The 20873-nt window shown below is 32.8% G+C and overlaps 3 protein-coding genes across 3 annotated transcripts; 2 read left to right on the top strand and 1 right to left on the bottom strand.

Annotated features, from left to right (window-relative positions):
• The first annotated feature begins 640 nt into the window (after nucleotides 1–640).
• Nucleotides 641–18163, top strand: LOC130449660 (sodium channel protein Nach-like). Its single transcript, XM_056787610.1, has 9 exons — nucleotides 641–809; nucleotides 4594–4800; nucleotides 6271–6585; nucleotides 8236–8362; nucleotides 10329–10608; nucleotides 12455–12517; nucleotides 13495–13666; nucleotides 16572–16678; nucleotides 17946–18163. The coding sequence occupies exons 1-9, from the start codon at nucleotides 718–720 to the stop codon at nucleotides 18119–18121; spliced, it is 1539 nt and encodes a 512-aa protein (XP_056643588.1). The 5' UTR covers nucleotides 641–717; the 3' UTR covers nucleotides 18122–18163.
• Nucleotides 18164–18454: 291 nt separating this feature from the next.
• Nucleotides 18455–19441, top strand: LOC130449362 (MICOS complex subunit MIC19). Its single transcript, XM_056787139.1, has 3 exons — nucleotides 18455–18669; nucleotides 18807–19033; nucleotides 19172–19441. Exons 1-3 carry the CDS (start codon nucleotides 18561–18563, stop codon nucleotides 19364–19366), a joined length of 531 nt encoding a protein of 176 aa, XP_056643117.1. The 5' UTR covers nucleotides 18455–18560; the 3' UTR covers nucleotides 19367–19441.
• An 849-nt stretch (nucleotides 19442–20290) lies between these two features.
• On the bottom strand, nucleotides 20291–20789 carry LOC130449363 (cytochrome c oxidase subunit 6A2, mitochondrial-like). The gene has a single exon (XM_056787140.1). The coding sequence runs from the start codon at nucleotides 20692–20694 to the stop codon at nucleotides 20359–20361; it is 336 nt and encodes a 111-aa protein (XP_056643118.1). The 5' UTR covers nucleotides 20695–20789; the 3' UTR covers nucleotides 20291–20358.
• Nucleotides 20790–20873: the final 84 nt, after the last annotated feature.

Below are 20873 nucleotides of genomic sequence, written 5' to 3'. Positions count from 1 at the left end.
TAAGCGATTACATCGATAATTTCTGAACACATCCAATAGAAAAACTCGTGAAAACTCAAACAATCCATCTCCATTAAAAGAATAAATATAAAATCTCGCAACATCAGACCACCATTTTGTTTAACTAGCCGTACTCAATGTTAAGCTAAAAACATAGAGTAGTACCCCTCTAAATTCTAAGGTGTTGAGGCCATCGGACTGTTTTTTGTCAATTATTTTTCCAAATTTTGATATCTAACCACTATTTTAAGTGATATGATCGATAATGAATTGTAATTATTTATTGAAAATATATACAGGTATTAAAACACTTCTAATTGATCTGCATACTGTCGAACATCGTGTTACATAAGGAAAAAATTGAAATGTAGAAGTATTTGGTTAGTCTTAACTTATCAAATAAAATTAAAGAAGAAATCATAGTAAACGTTCGAAGTGGGCACCTTGGACTTCTACACACTTCCGGAGTCTACGAAATATATTTATTTGAACTTCGTCTTCCTGAAAACACTGTAGTACTAATGAATAAAATTATAATTACTTGTTCCTATACTCAAAATAAAGAATACGGTGAACTATATTATCGATTTCATAATAAAAAACGCCATAAATTGCTTTAAATGTAAATGAAATACGATTTAATGTGAATGTGAATAGAAATTCTACGAATATTAATAACAGATTACAGGAAACTATATTTTTGTATTACCGTGAACAATGTTTAAAGCGGAAATAAAACAATTTTGCTTAAGCACGGCTTTACATGGATACAAATTCATAGTTCTTCCAAAAAGAACATTTTTAGAAAGGTGAGTTTCAGTAATTCAGTTTTGTATCAGACATTTATATGTGTCATCTTCAAAATTACGTGAAACTATACAGAAAAAATTATCATAAGACAATAAAAGCTGCCAAAGATATTTATTATAACAGGAGATTCGCCAATTCTCGTAATGTTTCTAAAGAAACATGGCCCATTGTGAATTATCTGAGAAATAAGGCTTCTTCATCTCTGCTTCACTTGATAACCTCAATAATTACTTTGTGAATGTAGCCAAAAATTTATCAAATTCTTTAACTTGCACAGTTTCTTCTTAATGCTCGTAGTTTGAGCAGAGCTTCACAGTGCAATTGATGACATCAAAAATAAATACTCATCTGGAGCTGATAGGCTTACAATAAAAAATGTTGATTCATTCCACTGCAACAACACAACAACAACAGAATTAGTTAAGAGCTCAATATTTTACAATGCAAATAAATGCACAATCACTTGCCAATTGGAATCAAATCGATATCATCTTTTCCCACATTTCACAATAATTTGAAGACAATTTATTGGAAAGTGCCTTCTACTCGGTAAACGACATCTAATCTAATAATAATATTTAATTCCGTAATAGAAAACATTCCTTTTATATAGAATTTCATTTAATTATTCAAAATAATTGCCTCCTATGGCGATATAACTCATATAATTTTTTGATGATGTATAATATGATTTGTGCTTAACCTCAAATTAGGTTCCAGTTTCTGTGTTAACATCTTCATTGGCGCGATGTTTCTGTTCAACGAGCAGCCTTTTGAATTTAAGAATAGGAAAAATTCGTCAGGCGATAGATCTAGAGAATATAGTGGATATGGAAGCAATTCGAAACCTAATCCATGCAATTTTGTCAACGTTTTCATTGATTACCAGGACGTTGGATTGTCTTGATGAAGCAGCCCTTTCTTCTTCTTCTTCTTTAAAGAGAGCAGTTTTCGGCAATTTTCTCCTTCAAAAAGCCAATAACGCAACGCAATAATTGCCATTTAAGGTTTTTATAGTCGATATCGACTATTGATTGAACTCCAGAGTGAGCTTTCGCATACACAAATATTCATTCCGAACATATCCAACGCAATTCTTTGATATCTTCAGGTTCTTAGCTTCACTTCAGGATTGTAAAAAACTATTTTGTGGACATTGTTTATGGTTTCGTCCACGGTGGTGATTTCACCTTGTTTAAACTTAGCAAACTTCTTCTCAACGGTTGATTTTTCTAGAACAAAGTCCTAATTATGTTTATCTAGTGAAGCCTTGTCTTCAATTTTTTTGTGAAATAAAATTTTTCATAAAAACAAAATTTGTTTTAAACCATTTTTTTCAAACTAACAAAAGTTGCTTCACTCGAAATGCTATAACTTGAAGAGTAATAGTATGACAGCTGTCAAGTTTATACACGTAACTTACGAAAGCTGGAGCTAACTAAAAATCATCTGCAGTAGTGCCATCTAAGTGTCAGCCTATGAATTTTTAAGGTTACCTAATAGAAATAAAAAATATGCAGATGATAAAGATAATTATAATAATAAATAATAATATATAATAATCTCTCACTATAATATATTTATTTTCAATTAATCTTGAAGAATTATATAAAAATTAGGGACAAAATACAAAAAAATTTAAAAGTCTACTAAAATTGAATAAGCGTAGTATCTTCTGAAGCTGTTATAACTTGCGTTAGTCGAGGTTAACTTCTAAGCTTATAAGTTTTGGAAAGTGTTCGCAGTTCAAAAGAGCATCGTGATCTATTTCTTGCTTATTCGGACAAATACAAGTTGCCAAAGTTATTTTAAAATATCATTTTAAATGTGCTATATTGGATTTAAATCAAGTTTGCTATTGGCTATTTTAAGATAAACATATCAATTGCTATAAGTAATCCATAGCAGCCATCACAATATTGTGAAAGAAAATGGACGCATCTCCCAAAAAAGACACAAAGACAAATCTATGTTAATCTATATGGTAAATAGATGACCTTCAAAAAGGTCAAGTATTCATAAACAGATACTCAAACACAATAATTCGTTAAAATAAAAAAAATCCCTGTATAATTTAAATGGGAAATCAAAAATCACGATGCGGCAACTCTAAATATTGATATTAAGAGTTCCAGAATTTTCTTTCGTTTTCTTGGACGATATTTTCGTAGTTGCTAAAAAAAAATAGCCTGAAAATAAGTAAGCAGCTTACGAGACTGCTATTGAAGTTCTGAGATATGGCAACACTGATTTTGCTATTGGTGAACGTACTCAGAACATATTGTCATTTTTTATGGCTTTCAATGTGGATTAAACCAATATCGGTATGCCGATCAACTCGCTTCGACTTTTGGTGATGAAGCACCATCTTGACCCAATGTGTTTCGCTGATCTTCCGAATTCAATCGTGGTCGCACTTCACTACAGGATGAGTTTCGTGAGTCGTCCATAATCGACTGTTGTGTCATACTTGGGCATCAGTTCCACTCGCATATTGCATGAATAATTTGCTGTAAAAAGATAAAAAGATTTATTCATGTTGATTACCGCATAATTTGACAATCATTTTGAAAAAAGCAAGTGTCTATTGGTGCAAACAAAGACGAGCCAAATACAACAAATGGTCGCCTGTTTTGTGTTCGGAATAACAGTACATGTCACCACCGTTCCATTGGAGCAACGTAGAAGGTCAATTCTGAATGATACTCCACCTTATGTTTACCAAAAGTGTTCGAAAACATCAGGGAAACCAATCACAGAAGACGAATTATTCTTCACTACTACAATGCAACAAGCTCTCACACATCAGTTCAAACGAAAACGTTTTTGAACGGTCAATACATCGAATTTATGGGTCATCCGCCGTGCAGTTCTTGTTTTGTACCCAATGATTTCATCTTATTTTCGGCAAGTTGAAAATAAATTGCGAGGTCAACGTTTTTCTGCACTTGAAGAAGCGATTGCCTCAATGCTTCGACAATTGGTTCAAACGCACGCAAAAATGTGTTGATCTCAATGAAGAACATTTTGGAAAACAAATAAGGCATACACAATTATAAATATCTACTTTTATTTCTCAAAAGTTAAGTAGCAACCGTCATATAATAACTATTACAATAATTATCTTTCTTCATTCGGCAACATCAGCTGGTTGTGGAGAACATGTATGAATTCCTAGAAGCAGAAATGACACAGCGTCAGGTCGATACAAACAAGGTTACTAGAATAATAGATATAACACACATCCTCATAACTCGAACATAATGTTAGTGAGGTTCTATTTAACATAAAAATATAGAAAATGTAAACATAATGACGTAGCTGGTGTTCTAGCACCTTCTAATATTCTAGTAACTTTGGATACAAACCCGAAAAAATAATTATTTAGGTCTCAATTTCTAGGAAATTTCATGTAGTTTTGTGAAAAAATAGTTGTTCGAAATTAATCGAATGTAAGAAAGTGGGAAATTCCGGATTCTCACGGTAATGCTCCGGGTTACTAAAATTGAGATTAGCACCTCTCACGCACACTATAAACAAATACACCGGCTATACCATTATATGCGAGGTAAACTGTATAATGTTACCGGGTATTCCAAACATAATCTGATCTCATTTGAGTTAGTCATGTTAAATCTACTTCTTAGTCTAAATGAACTTAGCCTCTTATTGTCCTCCATATAGGTTAGAGGACAACAGTCGTTTCGATCGACTCACTTCATTGTCATCATCACAAATCTTTAATTGAATTTAAATAAAGAAGCTTAAATTATTTTGTTTCAGATGTTTTTGGATAACTATTTGCTTATTAGCATTATTAACTGCTTTAACGTTATTTTCGTTAGCCTACACTAATGTTCAAAATTACCCTATGATCACAGTTACAGACAGCAATAATTATCCTATTTGGCATTACGACTTTCCTGCTGTTACAATTTGTAATCATAATAAAATATCGAAAAAGAAAGCAACTATATTAGCTAAAAAATTGTAAGTATACATAACTCTTCTTGATTTTATCGTAAAATTGATTTTCTTTTACTTGATTCGTCCTTATGTCTATTTAGAACTCCGTCTTGAATTCAACGTATTTCTCTCAAGCTCAAATAATTCCTATATTTCGTTCTATTGCCTGTATCTTGACTATTCCATATCTTCTTGATCTCTTATTGATGTTTTCTGATTCTCCAGCCGTTCTTTCTTCACTCATTTTCATTGTACATACCAATTTAGTTTTGTTTTGGGGAAGTACGGATAAAATAGTATGAACATTTTGACCTTTAAACTGCATTAAGCATTTTCGTTTCAAGAATATCCAGACAACTGCGAACATAATAATAAGGAAGACCTATAAAAAGGAAAAGATCCAGGAAAATAAAAAAAAGTAATAGAAGAAGATAATAAAATAAAATAAATGAAGTGAATGTAGGAACGTTAGGAGAAGTGTATTAATCTGGATGGAGAATATTCCAAAAAACAATTAAACTTAATATAAATAGCTCTCTCAACTTTTTTCTTTGCAAGATTTTTTTCTCCACTCTTGCTCTAAAGGAATATCCATACTGATATCAGACTTTCGTCATTATTTTTTTCATAGATAAATAATACTCGTATTATATTTTTACTATGTTGAATTTCGTTTTTCTTTCCTACTTCTACAAGGACAACCATAAGGACGTTTTTCCGCGCTAGCTTCATATCAAGTTACATCCCTAACTAGAGGAAACTTTGGAGTTAGCTTTATCAGTAAAATTGGAAGAAGACCCAGCTAAGAAGCTGAATCTTATCGCCCCACATTCTATCATTCTTCTTTTTAATAAATATCTAACAGTCGTATCTTTATTATAAGCTAGATAGAATTTAGTTCTCATTTTCTAGTCTAAAAGGGACTACCAAAACTTTTGAGGGGGTTTTTTCGCGCTAGCTTCATATGTAGTGCCATCCCTGAGTCCAGGAGACGTTTGAATTAGCTCTATTAAGGCAGGGAGAAGACCCAGCTCAGAAGTTAAATTGTATAGTCCCATGAATCTATCGGTCTTATTTTTCAATGTATTTTTTTCTTTACGATTGAATTTTGTTTTTTTTTTCATAAATTTATCGTATTCTTCAATTTTTATTAATCGTTTATCTAAAATTATTTTGTCACTTTTCTTCTCTTTGCTATATTAGCTTTTTTGGATTTCATGTTTCTTTCTATACTTTTTCACTTGGTATCTTTGGGTTTTGAATATTTCAACTGTTTTGTAGATTTATTTACCAGCACTTATAACGTTGTTTCCAGTGTATTCTGTTTAATTATTTATTCTCTATCCACTTTTCTACATTTGTACTGGCCTCTACCCCATTTTGTATTCTTCTACATACCACTCAAATTAGATAGACAAATCTTCTTATGACTTCGGTATTAGAAATTATATTTCAGGTATCAGAAAATCTCTATTGACTAACGGATTTTTTCAGAACACAAAAATATAATATTGACCAAGAAGAAGTTACCCAACACATCAAACTACTTTATTATCTTTATGAGTATAAGACCCATACGAAAATACCATTAGCCAACTTGACAAACTTTCAGTATATTCTTGATTCGAATAATATTGTGATAAATAAACAACTTTCCGATTTAGCTCCAACTTGTGAGGATTTCTTAGTAAAGTGTATATGGAAAGGGGAATCGCAAAGGTGCGGAAATGTTTTCCAAAGAATTTCTACTTCATATGGATATTGTTGCAGCTTTAACCTTCACGCTTTAAGAAATAGTACTATTGCTAGGTAAGTATGAACTTTGATGACTATGATTTTATGGAAAATATGAAACCTTCCTGGAACAAAGGAAACAAGAAGTTCTACAAAATTTTAATAAAAACACTTCAATTTTGATTGGGACGCAGATACATTTCATAATATCATATTCCAGATTTCAACTCCTCTTGATCCAAGAATTATCAACTACTGACTAATGAGACAGTTTATTGTTAGCAAAATCCTAAATTGTAGTGAGAAAATAACACAAAACCAAAAAAAGTGGCATTATAAACAAAAGGTACAAAGTGAAACGTCCATGAAATAAAGCTGTTGTGGATTGCTGTAACCACTGGGATAAACAAAGTCCTAAGAAAGGAAAAATGAAATAGTCAAGTTTAGAAAAAGATTTATTAGCACAAGCAGTGAAACACTACTCCCAGATACTCATTCTCCATAAGTACGAAAAGGCACATCTAGGATCTTGTTAGATTATTTACGACAGAAAGGATCAAATGAGATTTTAAGCTGTACAAATCTCCAGTAAAAAACGGAAACTAACTGACCTTACTCCAAAAGGAACTGTCTTAGTTATGAGGAGGCTTTTTCGCAGTAGGTTAGGTGCTTGAGTCTTGGAGAGGCATTAATATTAACTTCTTAAGGTGAAGAAAAGACCCAGGTCAGATCATCCCTTCGGACTTTCGTCCTTCTCCTCGAAATCAATAAAAATATAAATGATCCGCTTATAAGAAAGCTTACTAAGTTCTCCCCACACCAACATGGTATATCTGCTCTACATAGTTTAACCAGGAAACTAGGAAAAGCTATAGAATAATAATAAATAGGACGATGTAGTTTGAACGTGTCTTTTCAAATACGCCAACACACGCCATCGAGCAATCCTGGATAATTCTATTAGCATCATCAATTTAAATGATAAAGCAATAACTGTGAAGTGAAGACACGGACACGTATAAGGCAATCAGTCGATCAGCTGCTTAGAAATGCTGAATATATCGTATCAAATGCAATTTATCCTAACAATTGCAGTAATTTGATTCCGTTTATTCTGTGGAGCTTCATAACATACTTATTAGTGAATAGAGCTATGGCCTTTGAGGGATTTATACTCAGATCTTTATTGGAGTACCATCTACTACCTTTCAAGTCAGATATTAAATATCTTGTGGTGACCTTCGTTCAGAGACGGACAAAACCAGAAGATGTAAGTCTCATAGCCTTCAAACAGGTAGTTCACTCTGTAAAGTCCTTGCTATCTGAGTCCTAGATCAAAGTATTCTAATCCAAGTTGTCTCCTATGTATTTGGAAAATCGTTGAGCGATTTATGATGGAAACCTATTCACATATCATCGTTATTGTTTATTGTCGATAAGCATTTAATGATGTTACAATAGAAATAAGCTTTTGAGCTGCTGTGAAAATATATTTTGTTTTAGGATTAACTTAACTGAAATAGGGTTAGTAATTATTAATATAATAAAACTAATGTTTTTTACGACAATTTTCTTTCAGATCTGTATGGATGAAACTAGAAAGAAATTATAATCAACTTTTTTTCAGTTTTTTCAACTATGATTAATTTTATATTGTTTTAAATACGTCATCTCTTATCAGTTTTTGATGATTGAAACATTATCCTACTATTTGCTCTATTTTAGAAAAGATAAATACCAGAAGAATCCCAGACGGGTGTCAGGCTGCACCCACGAAACTGGATTGGAATTACTGGTTAATAACAAACCAAAAGATTATTTTGCATCTAGTTTTCCCGCATATGGAGTAGATGTAAGTTAAAAAAAACATTAAATCGCCTCAAATATTTTTTAAACAGTTACTTAAAAGGAATATATTTTGATTCCTAATATTCTAATTTAATTAAAAAAGCTCACTATACCCACAGTAATCAATGATAATGGCCATTATAATTCTCATGTGAAAGTGAAATTTTGTTCCACAAATACTTAAATACTTTGGAGACTTGATATGAAGCATTAGCCGGAAAGTTGACCAACACCCCTGAGGCCTGGCCACGTCATTTAATTCTTGGACAGCTTCCTAATCCTCCACTCTCGAATTTCTAATTGAATTTAGATAGATAATGGAAATTAAAACGACTGTTTTTCTACCAGACGCCAACTTTCTGTTGTGAGTTTTTTTAAATCATAAATTTATGTGGGACCGTCAAGAAACGTGTGTTATGGTGATTAAAACTTTGAAGAAACTGTGATGTAGTGATTAGATGAAGCCGAATCATGTGATATAGATGAAAAACTAGAAAATTAGTATTAGCAATCCTCGTGATAGTGCCTCTGAAGTTTCAGAAAACAAGGAAGAAGACACTATTATTTAAAACAGGGCCTTGAAACTAATGAAATCATGAAAAATTACAGATTTCTATGCGACGATATATTTCGACCAATGATTTTATGATTTTCCGTTTTTTATCAGCTTAGAGGTGTGATACACCCGATATTAGAGATACTTGCAATATCCTGTAGCTGGAATTCTATTAATTTATAATAAATTTATTGAAAATCTTCAAAATGTATATAGATTGGGATAATCAGTGACAATATAAGAAGTGCTAGTTACCTCTAGAGGTTGTTGCAGATTCAAAATATACATGCCGCAGAAGCCATGCAAATATGGCTCATAGCCATCATGATGAGTAAATATTTTCAAAATTTTAGTTTTCTTCCTAGTACCCAAAGAAACGTCATAGTTTGCGGCGTTAGCACCACCCAAACGACAGGCAAAGTTTTTAAACGGTTTAGTAAAAATACTTTTTCATATTCTTCGCATGGAATCGTTAGGTTTTCTGCGCTCTTTCCATAACCTGGTGAATTTACTTACTTACAGCAAAAAACATTCTACACACATTTAAAACATCTCAAGGTTCTTCGATCCACGATCCATCAACAAACGCGCAATGAAGCAATACCACGCCAGAAGAAACCCCTTCTAAAATCCACTACAGTCCCAGCTCTGCAGAGGACTGCAAGTTTTCCTATATCATAATCCAGTCGCTAGAGCAAACTTTACTCTGATTTGAAATCACGAGAAATAAAACTGAAGTTCTACATAGTTTTAGTAATTTTCATGGTATTTCATGGTTAAGTACCAAAACAAATATTCAACCATTCATGTAATCAAAGTAGGTGTTCCCCAAGGTAGCGTTTTGGGTCCACTACTATATGCAACACGATGTTTTACTAGCTTCACACCGAAATCCTAAAACTGCATCACAAAGATGCTCAACTCAATACAGAAGAAAGCAGTTCGACTTATAGGCGATCTAGAGTTGACATTAAATTTGAGATGACTCTGTTTTACGGACACTACCACGGCAATTGCTCTTCCGGCTATCTGATATAATTCCGCCTAGAACAGTTTTCGCAAGACAGGCAAGACGTGGGCCATGAACACCGAGTTCGCCTATAGAAACACAGAAATTTATCGAAATTCATATCTTTAGAGATGTGGAATCAGTTACCAAGACATGTCTTTTCCGAGCACTAAAACCTACAGAAGTTCTAGATCAATATCTACAGACATCTCTACTCGGTAGACACCACTCGAATTACTTAAGTGTGCTTGCTTTTTACATAAAAAAATATGAAATAATCATTTGATTAATGTGAGAGTGGAGTTCCTTTAATGTAACTGACGTATAGAAAAAAAACCATATTTGAAACTCCATATTTATATGGTACTACTTTTGCTCACACATCACTTATTTTGAATATTGTAGGTTTTGATTCATAGTCCTTATACTATCCCAGATTGGAATTTACAAAATAATCTGATACAAATGAAAACAGTGAATTTTCTTGGTTTAACTCCGAGTATAACTTATTGTACTAAAGAAGTCCTTGATACTTCCGTAGAAAAAAGAAAATGCTGGTATTCCCACGAAAGAAATTTGATTTATTATAAGAGATACAATTTCAATAACTGTATGGTTGAATGTCGAATGAATTTAACAATACAATTATGTCACTGCGTGCCATTCTTTTTCATACCTAATGAAAGTAAGTTATTTGTTTTGGGTACTATTATTTTGCTTAGAATTGAGCTTATTAAATACTTCTACAACTTCAATATCATTTTAACACCACCTCACTGATATTATTTCCACTATCCTGAGATCCAAATGAAATATTCAACGTATTGACCCAAATCTTCAAAGACATTTTCGATATTATCTATTTTGATCTTAAAAATATTTACAATATATTATTAATAACTTTAACATGAACTAAGAAATTAAATTAATCAAAATTTCTAACAATTATAAATTTGACAAATATAATATTTCTATAATAAAACATCAATTTAAGAAACTTCAGTATACCTCACCTCGGATCCTGATGAAATTTCAATATATAATATAATGAATAATGTAAAAAGTTAAAGAATGAAGATATATTGCAATCAAAACGTGCCAATAGTAGTGAAAATTCTAGAAAATTATTTATTCCATTATTATTCATTCAATCTTATACAGGGTGAATGAAAATACCAATACATTATTTTCACAGTTTTTTTATATCAAAGCATTTTGGAGCTCCCAGTGGGATTGCAAATAATGTTAAAATGTGACGACTAATACCTCAAATTTTCAAATTGATATCTCAAAAAACAAAGTAGGTACTGAAGGGTATCACACTTATAAATCACCGTATATAATGCATAGAGGTGATTTATTGATGAAATTTGTTCCAGCGGAAGCTTAAAATAAAGGAGATGTTAGATTTTCGAAATATTTTGAGCTTCATCCGAATATTTGGATTGAGCTGGATATGGAGATGATAGCATCTCTTAGGTTCGGAGATGTACAGCTCCCTCGGACAGTATATAAACCTTGCACATCAATGAAAATCTCATCATCGGTGTTGCAGGCTTTCTGCGTTTTCTCTATAACCTGGTAAACCATTTCTCAAGCCAAATGGCTAACGATAGGGTATAATACAGCCACAGATGTACCCGCACTTACTTGCCACGAGAAACAAAATATATTACACTTTCCAAAAAGCTGTTTTGTTTTTGTTCCCATTATTTATATATTATTATAATAATAACTCTCTCTCTTTCTCTATGTGGAAATTTCATTTGCCTTCGACACCTAACGCAAGAAGGAAGTTATAACTCGAAATTTGAATCCAGGAATCTTCTCTAGTTTAGGTTAGGTTAAATTTTTTGAGGTTAGGTTAGATGATTATGTGAGGTGAAGTTAAGTTATGTAAGATATCGTTAAATTTGTGCCCTCGAATGCCCACCACTGGTACTTTATAGATCGCTTCCATCGTCTTCGACAAAGAAAAACTCTTTTCTACATTAAACTCTCCAGGAATCGGGATCCATCACCCCCTCACTGAGTAAATTCAAGCTTCCATACCTACGAATGTAGGCGTTTTCACAGTACCAAATTTAGTCAATCCCTTTCTCATTCAATTTAAATTATACATTTGAAATTTCATCACTGTCAGGGGTGGGAGGTGTACTGAAGTCTTACTATGGTTTTTTATCAAAATATTATTTCGACTTTCTTGATTTAAATCATTTCTTGGAATTAGAATAGTCTCGGTAAGATAACCTTCGATTCTTTTCTGTCCAGCAAACCTTGTTTAGAGATATTTTCGTGAGTTTTATTGCTGTTATCAATAATCTCGTTGTTTTAGACCGAAGCATTTCTTTTTTCTTAAGTAGTCAACAAATTCTAATTTATTATCAAGTTTTCGGTTAATGCGCCTCTCTTGTTCTTTTTGACATATTGTTCTCGAGCTTCTGTATTCTCCAGCTAGACTCTAATGGTGTTTTCAACATTCAAACTACCTACAAATTTTCGATAATATAATACTGATATCTATGTTCCAGATAACTATGCAACAGCTAGATTATGCAACTTGAAAGATGTTAAATGTTTAACATTAATAGCAGGTAAATCATCACAATCAGATCTAAATTACGACCAACAAACATATGAAAATTGTTATTTGAATTTTAAAATAGAAAGTAACATCACATAAAATATTCTATCTACAACTATCATACACACAAATGTCAGTACTGCAAATGAAAAGAACTACAGAGTCGAATAAAAAGGAGGTACAAGATAGTAACCAGCTACTTCGCAGACAAAATTCTTAAATATGACACAGTGAATGTCCCTAATGAATACTGGAGGGGTACTTCAAGGCTCAGTACTAGGTTCTTTCTTGTGAAACATGTATAATGGACTACTAAAACTGATACTACCGGAGGAGGTGAACTTCCTAGCATTCGTTAACGACATGACTGAAGTAATTGTGTTGAAGCACCTAGAAGAGATTTGATACGGTCGTCGAACATATTTCTAGGTATATGGACTCATTTGGCCTGAAACTGAGGATGTGCTGCTAACCAGTAAAAAAATATAAGACGATAGAGCTCCGATGTCTGAGAATGAAGATAGATGCCAGACTAAATTTCAAAAAAGAAGTAGAGCTCATCAGCGAAAAAGGATCTGGTGTGAGCAACATTTCATCTTGAACCTAACAAGGTCCAAAATAGAGACGAAGAGTTCTGTTATCGTCGGTGGTCACATTTGTGATCACTTACGGAATTGCCATTTGGGCGGACGCCTAACAGACGCAGGAACCTGGAAGAAAGATCATTTTAGCAGAATACCAAAACCTATATAAAAAAACACACACATACACATCTTTTGACTTTGTTGTTAGAGTAATTGTTTGTATTTATTTCACTTTCGGCCTTTCCTGTGATGCAGCCGTGTTCAATTTTTATGTCATTCCACTACAAAAAAACACAGGGGCTAGAATAAGTATTGGGATTTGTTCTTATCAAATTGGGTAGTTGCGTTTTAATGGAAGAAAATTATATACATACAAGTTAAATAATTAATTATTGAATTATAGATATGGTGAAAAGCTCTATGCCCGGATTTGTACATTCGGGTAAATATCACATATCTGACATGGAGAGAGGAAATTGCAATTGTTTACCCGATTGTCAAACAATCGACTACACCATTGAAAGTTCTCAAGGAGTACTTTCCACGGAATTCTCCACGAATCATCTAAATGTATAGTAAGTAACTAACACATGAGACACTATGAAGTCATTTTAAATAATAATATATTATTTATAGTCATTTTCTCTCCCTCTTTACTAAGAGAAGGTTTATGATAACCAATAAGAGATTGATTACGGTAACAAAGTTAGCTATAGCGGATAGTGAAGAGTAAAATGGAAAAACTAGCTCCAGTTTTATAATCAGTGTACTTATTGAACTCTAATCAACTTAAACAACAGAAATAATATTAAACTTGTTTCCGAAAGCTTTTAATTTGAAATTCAATGTCCTGTTCAAAGTTTATTATCATGCTTAACAGCTTGGTGATTTTCCAAAATCGGATATAAACAAATATTTCTAATCAAACGAGAAGAAACCGCGACTAGATTGTTGAAGAAGTCTATAGAAGTGAATATTTATAACGTACTCAAGTTTCTGAGTAGTTGGACGTTTTAGAATGTCTCTAAACGTCAAAAACAGACGATAGTAATGGAAACAATCCTAAATTGATCCTAGTTGCCTATCATACGTGAACATTAAGAGTCGATTTATGCAGTACCAAGTCTATAATTTGCATACTATGCACCTGTCTGCGTAAGAGCTCCTTTCCTATTACTCAAAGTAAAGTCCGCTTGAATTTAACAAGATTTCCAAATAAGAAAGGGGCTAAACTTGAAAGGGACTAAACTAGACTTTACTTATAAGTGAAGAAGCGGCTAAAACACAGCCGACGAAGGTACTGAACCAACTCATTGAAGAAGAATTCCAGCACAGCTTTCAACAATGGGAACAGTGTATGGAAAAGGTTTCTAGGCATGGCCAACATCCCTAAAGTTTGTTATGTCTTTCGTCCGGTGATTCATCTCAATTTTTCCGCGATTTCTTATTACCCTTCAGCCGACAAAATGACAGTTTAAAATAGATTTTTTTGGTTTCTAAAATTACATTCCTCTATAGCTTCTCCACAAGGGGATGATTTTCCATGTTTTTAGAGCTACACGGAAGCTACGGATTCCAATTAAGCTACACAATTAATATATCCTGTTTTACATATGATATAAATCCAAATTTTGTATACGAGTGTTACACACAAGTACACGACGATATTTTTGCTACGTCGATTTGATGAACTACAATATTCAATTTTTACTAGCGGTTTGGCAACACAGAGTACAATCTATTGTTTTCACACAAAACTTTAATTTTTACACAGAAGCGTCAATTTTTATTCTAGTTTCGCATTGTCAATGAAAATTTTAACTTTCTTGGCAAAAATTATCTACATATTATGTAAAATGACTTTAAAGGCGGCTACAGACGTAACTGCTAGCTTGATAAGCATGCATGATGAAGCTTTTTGTGCAAGCAAGCTTGAGCGTCTGTAGGAAAAATCTGCACAAGCTTTTAAATTGGAATAGCTGCTTGATGAATGAATGAATTTTACTGTACTGAAAATGCAGAAGTTTGCACAAACGAACGTCAGTCCTGAGAGAGTTTTTATTGTTATCACCATATCTAGTGATCAGATAAAAAGCAATCGGGAATTGTTAGAAGATTTTATTCGAGTGTCTCAAAGTCAACCGTGTCTGTGGCGTGTTAAATAAAGAGAGGCAGCGTACAAAATGTTATTAGAAAAATACAGATTAATTGATGCCAATGCCTACAAGGAAGCAGTTGTGAAGAAGATAAATTCCTTTAGAACTAATCATAGAAGAGAAAAGAAAAAAGTTGAAGGATCTCTTCGTTCTGGCAGGGGTACATACGAAATATATAAGCCCTCCCTTTGGTACTACCACCTATTTGATTTTCTGGGGGATCAAGAAACTCCGTGAAGCTCTGTGTCCAACTTGAATGAGTCCGAGGTGAGTTTTACTTTTGATACAAATTTTCATATTATATAGTTTATTTTCATTTCATTTACATACAACTTGTATACAAACAGTTTTAGTTTTTGTTATGTACAATTTTTTTACCAAGGCACTTGTCCTTCATTAGTAAATTACTTCATAAATTCCTGTCTTACTTGTTTAGCATCAAATATGGTATGTTTGCAGCGACTTGTGAGTTTTATAAAAGTAACATAGAAGTATTCTCTGACGTTAGAGCACTTCGGAATATGCTATTTTCTATTTCCTCTGAGTCTAAAGAATCAGTTGGAGCGTAGATGTATTTTACGGTCGACATTAAATAATTATGTAATGCACAAGCTGCATTTACTACTTTATCAATATGCTCTGGGTTTAAATTGATGGTAGTATGGAACACTTTAAAGCGTACTGCTAAAATCCCAAGGACATTCTCGACAATTTGTCGTGCTCTCGATAGCATATCAGTCTTCACAGGAAAAGCATCGTCTGCAACGAATACGTACGTCAATATTCGTGAACTAATTAAGATTTCTTTTTCTTGCGGAATGTTTAATGATTTTTCGTGTAATCTTCCCCAAAATTCTGTATAATGAAGCACACCTCCATCGGATACTAGGCCATTTGTACCGAAATCAAACCTATAGTTGGCATCCACAATGGAAGTAAAACCATACTGTGTGTACGTTTGTAATAAAAAATAAAAAGAACCAGTTTCGGTTAGAGGAACTATCTTAATGTGGGAATAAGTTTTTCTTCTTTTTAACCAGTCTTTACATCACACGCTACGTTTCTTTGTTTGCAACCAAAACAAGAGCATCGTCGTCGTCCGAACTCGACATATTTGAAATACAAAGTGGCGCTTGTCCGATATGCTTGTACCGTGTGGTGGCGAAGTGAAAATGCGCTTGCTTGCACAAAAAGTTTTAACATGCGTGCTTGTCAAACTTGCAGTTACGTCTGTAGCCGCCTCAAGATAAAATTCAACTGAAATGGTTGAAAATCGTTGCTGCTTTATGTCGGAAGTTTATTTATATAAAACGTTATTTTTCAGTACTGGAATTAAATTGGTGAATCATTCGGTTATAAGAATTTATTTTAACGATCTCGTCGGTACCAAAAACCGTACAGATGTACGATTCAATTGGCACTCGTTAATAGGTAATAGTGTTAATTTACAACCATATATGCAATGCTGTCATTACTAACGTCATTGAGGGTTAGAAAGTGTCGTATTACACACCTCTACTTCCCGCCTTCAGTTCCGCCCTCTAAAATATTATGATCGTTAAAATTTTTGTCATCTATCCTAGATGAATATTTCTTATATTCAAAAAAATAACACATCAACAAATATGATTATACCTATTTAATGGCAAACAATAAAAAACGAAGATGAATTAAAATACAACAAAGTACTTATTGAAATGGTTAAATTTGAATTATTATAAGAGTTTATAGAAATATTTAGGCCAGTACCAGCGCTGACGTCAACAGCTGCTACTTCTTTGATCCACAAATTACTTTGCTGTTGAATGACTGAGGTTTGTGAACTACTTGCAACAGCTTCAGAAGACATGGCACATTGGGACGGCATATGGCAGTTTTTGTTTTATTCTCCATTGAGCTATCCACATAACCTTCCGCCAGAGTACTAGATTTCCATACTCCCAGCTTTTTAATTGGAGTACATGTGCACCGCTGTTGGCAAGCATGGAACAAAAACAGTGTCGTGAAGATGTTTCCATCGAGTATTTGGCAATCTTTCATAAATGAAACGTGGGTTCATCACTTCACACCCTCAATACAAGAATAATCAAAACAATGTACTGAAAAGGGAGAACCGGCTCCAAAGAAAGCAAAGACCGTTTCATCTGCAGGCAAGGACATGGCGTTGGTTTTTTTGAAATGCGCGTGGGATAATTTTCATTGACTATCTTGAAAAAGGAAAAACTATCAACGGCGAGTATTACGCGAACTTATTGCAACCTTTGAGCGAAGAAATAAAGCAAAAACAGCCAAATTTAGCTAAGAAGAAAGTGTTGTTTTATCAAGACAATGCGCCTGCTCACACATAGTCATATTATTGCTTTCTTCAATATGGAACATCATCAATTTTTCCCTAGTAACAGCTTATAGTTCGATATTGTTATCAGGAAATTGTAGTAACACCTCTAAGATATCTAACAAATCTAGCGCAGCTCGATTTATGCCTTCAACGACCTACTCATGTCTCAATAACCATAAATACTATTTAGGAGTAAGATAGAGTTATAGCCTTTTGTTGGGGTATAGAGCTAAACCTGTTGGCGGTGAAAAAAAATTATGAGGGCGTAACTCAACCTAGAGATAGTGATTTTATGACGTAGTACCATCTTTTATTACAATTTATATGTATCAATCAAATCGGCATTTTTAATGATTTCAGCTTATTTTGGTGGACTTCTTGGACTCTCGATGGGATTTAGCCTCATTTCCGCAATGGAAATTGTTTATTTCCTCTCCACTAGAGTGTTGACAACGATCAAGACAAAAAATAATTCTGAAAAAAAGATTAATCCTCACCTTAAAAATAACAAAAACTCAGTTATTATTTTTTATTGAATTTTGTTTGTTGCTCAATATAACTACTTGTTTTATATTCCATTTATTTGTACCTAATTTTGGAATTCATTCGAGAAATTTAGTAAATTATATAATTTCCATAAATCATAATCAAATGTGACATAAAATTGAAGATCAATTTGATCGACTGTAGGTTTACTTCCACTGCTAGAGAATGATAGTAACCTCTCTCGTATACCAACTACAACTCTCCCTGAATAGTATAGTTCTGTGGTAAAACGGATAGAACTCACATTCTGCTCTCTCTATCCTTAATATTAACTCTATGTTAATATGTCATCTTCTTTAAATAGTGTTCTGTGGTGATTTATATGTCATCCGGCTCGTGTGCCGTGATTGAAGTTTTTAATCATGGGAAAGTAACTTCTAAACAAAATTCTGTATGTACTTTATGTAGTTAAATAATAGAAAACAAATAATGGGTGCTTCATCGAGTGCAACTAGAAAATTAACTATAGAAAATGATGATCCTACAAGTGTCATCAAAGTTTCGGAAGAAGTAGTCGATAGACTTACAGGATCCCAAGGTAATGTTACATAAACTTGTTTTCCAATCGAATATTTTGTCAAATAACCAAGATTATCAACTTTTTGCTTCTATATTTGTACACAGAATCGTTTTTATAGTTTCTGTTATATTATTTTTAACTATATTTTTCGGTAGTAAAAAGTGAAAATGTAAAGCAACCACCTCCAATGCCACCACCTCACGGAGGTGCTGGTCCGTTTCCCATGTTTTGGCATGAACCGAGCTTAAATACTTATCAAGTTCGACAAGCTAGTACAGCGGAATTAAAAAAGAATGACGAATATTGGCAGCAAAGGCTGAAAAATTTAGAAGACAAACATAAAAAAATGAATGAAGTATTAGATAAAGAGTATGAGAAAGCTGTAAGTGCAACAGTATATTTTGTATTGTACTCTATTATAGCCTGATTGTTGTAAAATTCATCATATGATTATAGCTGAAGAAGCACAGTTCTATTGGATGAACTTTCATAACAAAATCAGAATTGTTTTTTTTTTCAGTTACAAGAAGTGTCTTCAAAAAATTTTGCAGGTAACGTACAAAATTTGCCTCCATGTAAAGATAGAGAACATGCCGTTATGGAGTGCTATAAATGTAATCCAAATGAATCAATGAAATGTGCTAAAGTAGTTCAAGCCTTTCAAGAATGTGTTGATTTGAGGAGAAACTGCCTGCTTGCAAGTAAATATAATTAAAGGTATCATTCGTTTAGCTTGCATTTTAGATTGTTTAATTATAAATACAATAAATTTTGTTTACAATAAATTTTATTTCTTATTAAATAGACCTTCATAAGTTGTTTTATGAGTAACTCAAGCCCTTAGGTTATTTCTCTATATTCATTAATAGAGTATATTTAAAATGTTAATATTATGAAACAAAGTTATCCAATGTGTCAGTATATTCGTGATACACCTACTAAAGAATTTGTTTTTCTATCAATATTTAGATTGAGATTCATGGGGGAGGTTTATGTATATTTACAACACTACTTGCTAGTGATGTGAAATGTCCAGTCATTTATAAGTTGGGGGCAAATGCCCGGGAATAAATTAATTGTACTTTGTATATTTTTTATTCACTGAGCATTATCTGAGTATGAGATACTCACATAACTGAGTATCTCAGATCACTTGAATGTAAATGGAAAGCAGCTAATTAATACATAGCATATGGGTTGCCTAACAAATTTGAGCCCAGGATATGATTAATTAAAAATAAAAAAATTTCTTTAATTTCTTATTTTGATGAAGACTTGAAGAAAAGTCGAAATGTCAAAATTTTAAAACAGAAGAGACCTAAAATCAAGAACATTTAGATGCATTAATAAAAAAAATTTAAACATTTCACAAATTTGATTATTAGACAAATACCATAACAATCGAATAAATATTAAAAATATTTATAGTTAATTCCAAGCTATTTAACAAGACAAATTCTATAAAATATTCAAGTAATGGAATATAGAAGTTGAATTTTGAACCAATTTTTTCAAATCTGTTGATAAATCTTACAAATAATTCATAAAATAGAAAAAAATGGAACGCTTCATTTTGATTTAGATTATTGTGTAAAAAGTGGAAGCTTTTTAATTAAAATAGAAGGAATATAAATCTTAATAAGTTTTAACACTAATCATTTATTGACAATAGAGTACAAATATAAGTCTAGATACAAGAAAAACCTTCTAATGTTGTTCGTATCCGTCTGGTAAAGCATTAGTATGTGGGTTGTGGAATAATGAACGGTTGCCGTCTCCCCAAGGGAACCTCTTGGTACGTACTCTCAAATGATCGTATTTAACAAATTCTGGAGGATCGTGGTGTCCACTTTGGTGAGACAAGTAACAATTTACAGCACACAATACAATCGACGGAAAAGCTAGGAAAAATGTGATATTTTTCCAAATTTTATAACCACCTTCGTGTTGACCTGAAACTGCTGATGGACCTTCTACTTGAGCCGATCTTCTTACAGAAGTCTGCATGAATCTTCGAATACCTTGGTTAAGCACATAAGCCATGGTTGATAATTATTGGTAATCAATATGTAAGGCTTTTAGAAATTATATAATTCAGAAACTCTTGTCAACTAATCTGAAATGTGACAGATAATTTTGATTTGACACTTAAATTTTACCATTGAAGCCAACATAAAATACCGACTGAGATAGAGTGACATCGTAAAACATGTTGGTAATAT

This window comes from Diorhabda sublineata, chromosome 10 (assembly GCF_026230105.1).
Source record: "Diorhabda sublineata isolate icDioSubl1.1 chromosome 10, icDioSubl1.1, whole genome shotgun sequence".
Lineage (NCBI taxonomy): Eukaryota > Metazoa > Arthropoda > Insecta > Coleoptera > Chrysomelidae > Diorhabda > Diorhabda sublineata.
The sequence above is the reverse complement of the archived record's forward strand: the minus strand, read 5'-3'. Positions and strand labels throughout refer to the sequence as shown.

Coding starts and splice junctions, on each gene's coding strand:
- LOC130449660 (XM_056787610.1), top strand. CDS start 718: ATGTTTAAAGCGGAAATAAAACAATTTTGCTTAAGCACGGCTTTACAT. Junction 6,586..8,235: donor AGAAATAGTACTATTGCTAG/GTAAGTATGAAC, acceptor GCTCTATTTTAG/AAAAGATAAATACCAGAAGA. Junction 12,518..13,494: donor ATGTTTAACATTAATAGCAG/GTAAATCATCAC, acceptor ATTGAATTATAG/ATATGGTGAAAAGCTCTATG.
- LOC130449362 (XM_056787139.1), top strand. CDS start 18,561: ATGGGTGCTTCATCGAGTGCAACTAGAAAATTAACTATAGAAAATGAT. Junction 18,670..18,806: donor TAGACTTACAGGATCCCAAG/GTAATGTTACAT, acceptor ATTTTTCGGTAG/TAAAAAGTGAAAATGTAAAG. Junction 19,034..19,171: donor ATAAAGAGTATGAGAAAGCT/GTAAGTGCAACA, acceptor TTTTTTTTTCAG/TTACAAGAAGTGTCTTCAAA.
- LOC130449363 (XM_056787140.1), bottom strand. CDS start 20,694: ATGGCTTATGTGCTTAACCAAGGTATTCGAAGATTCATGCAGACTTCT.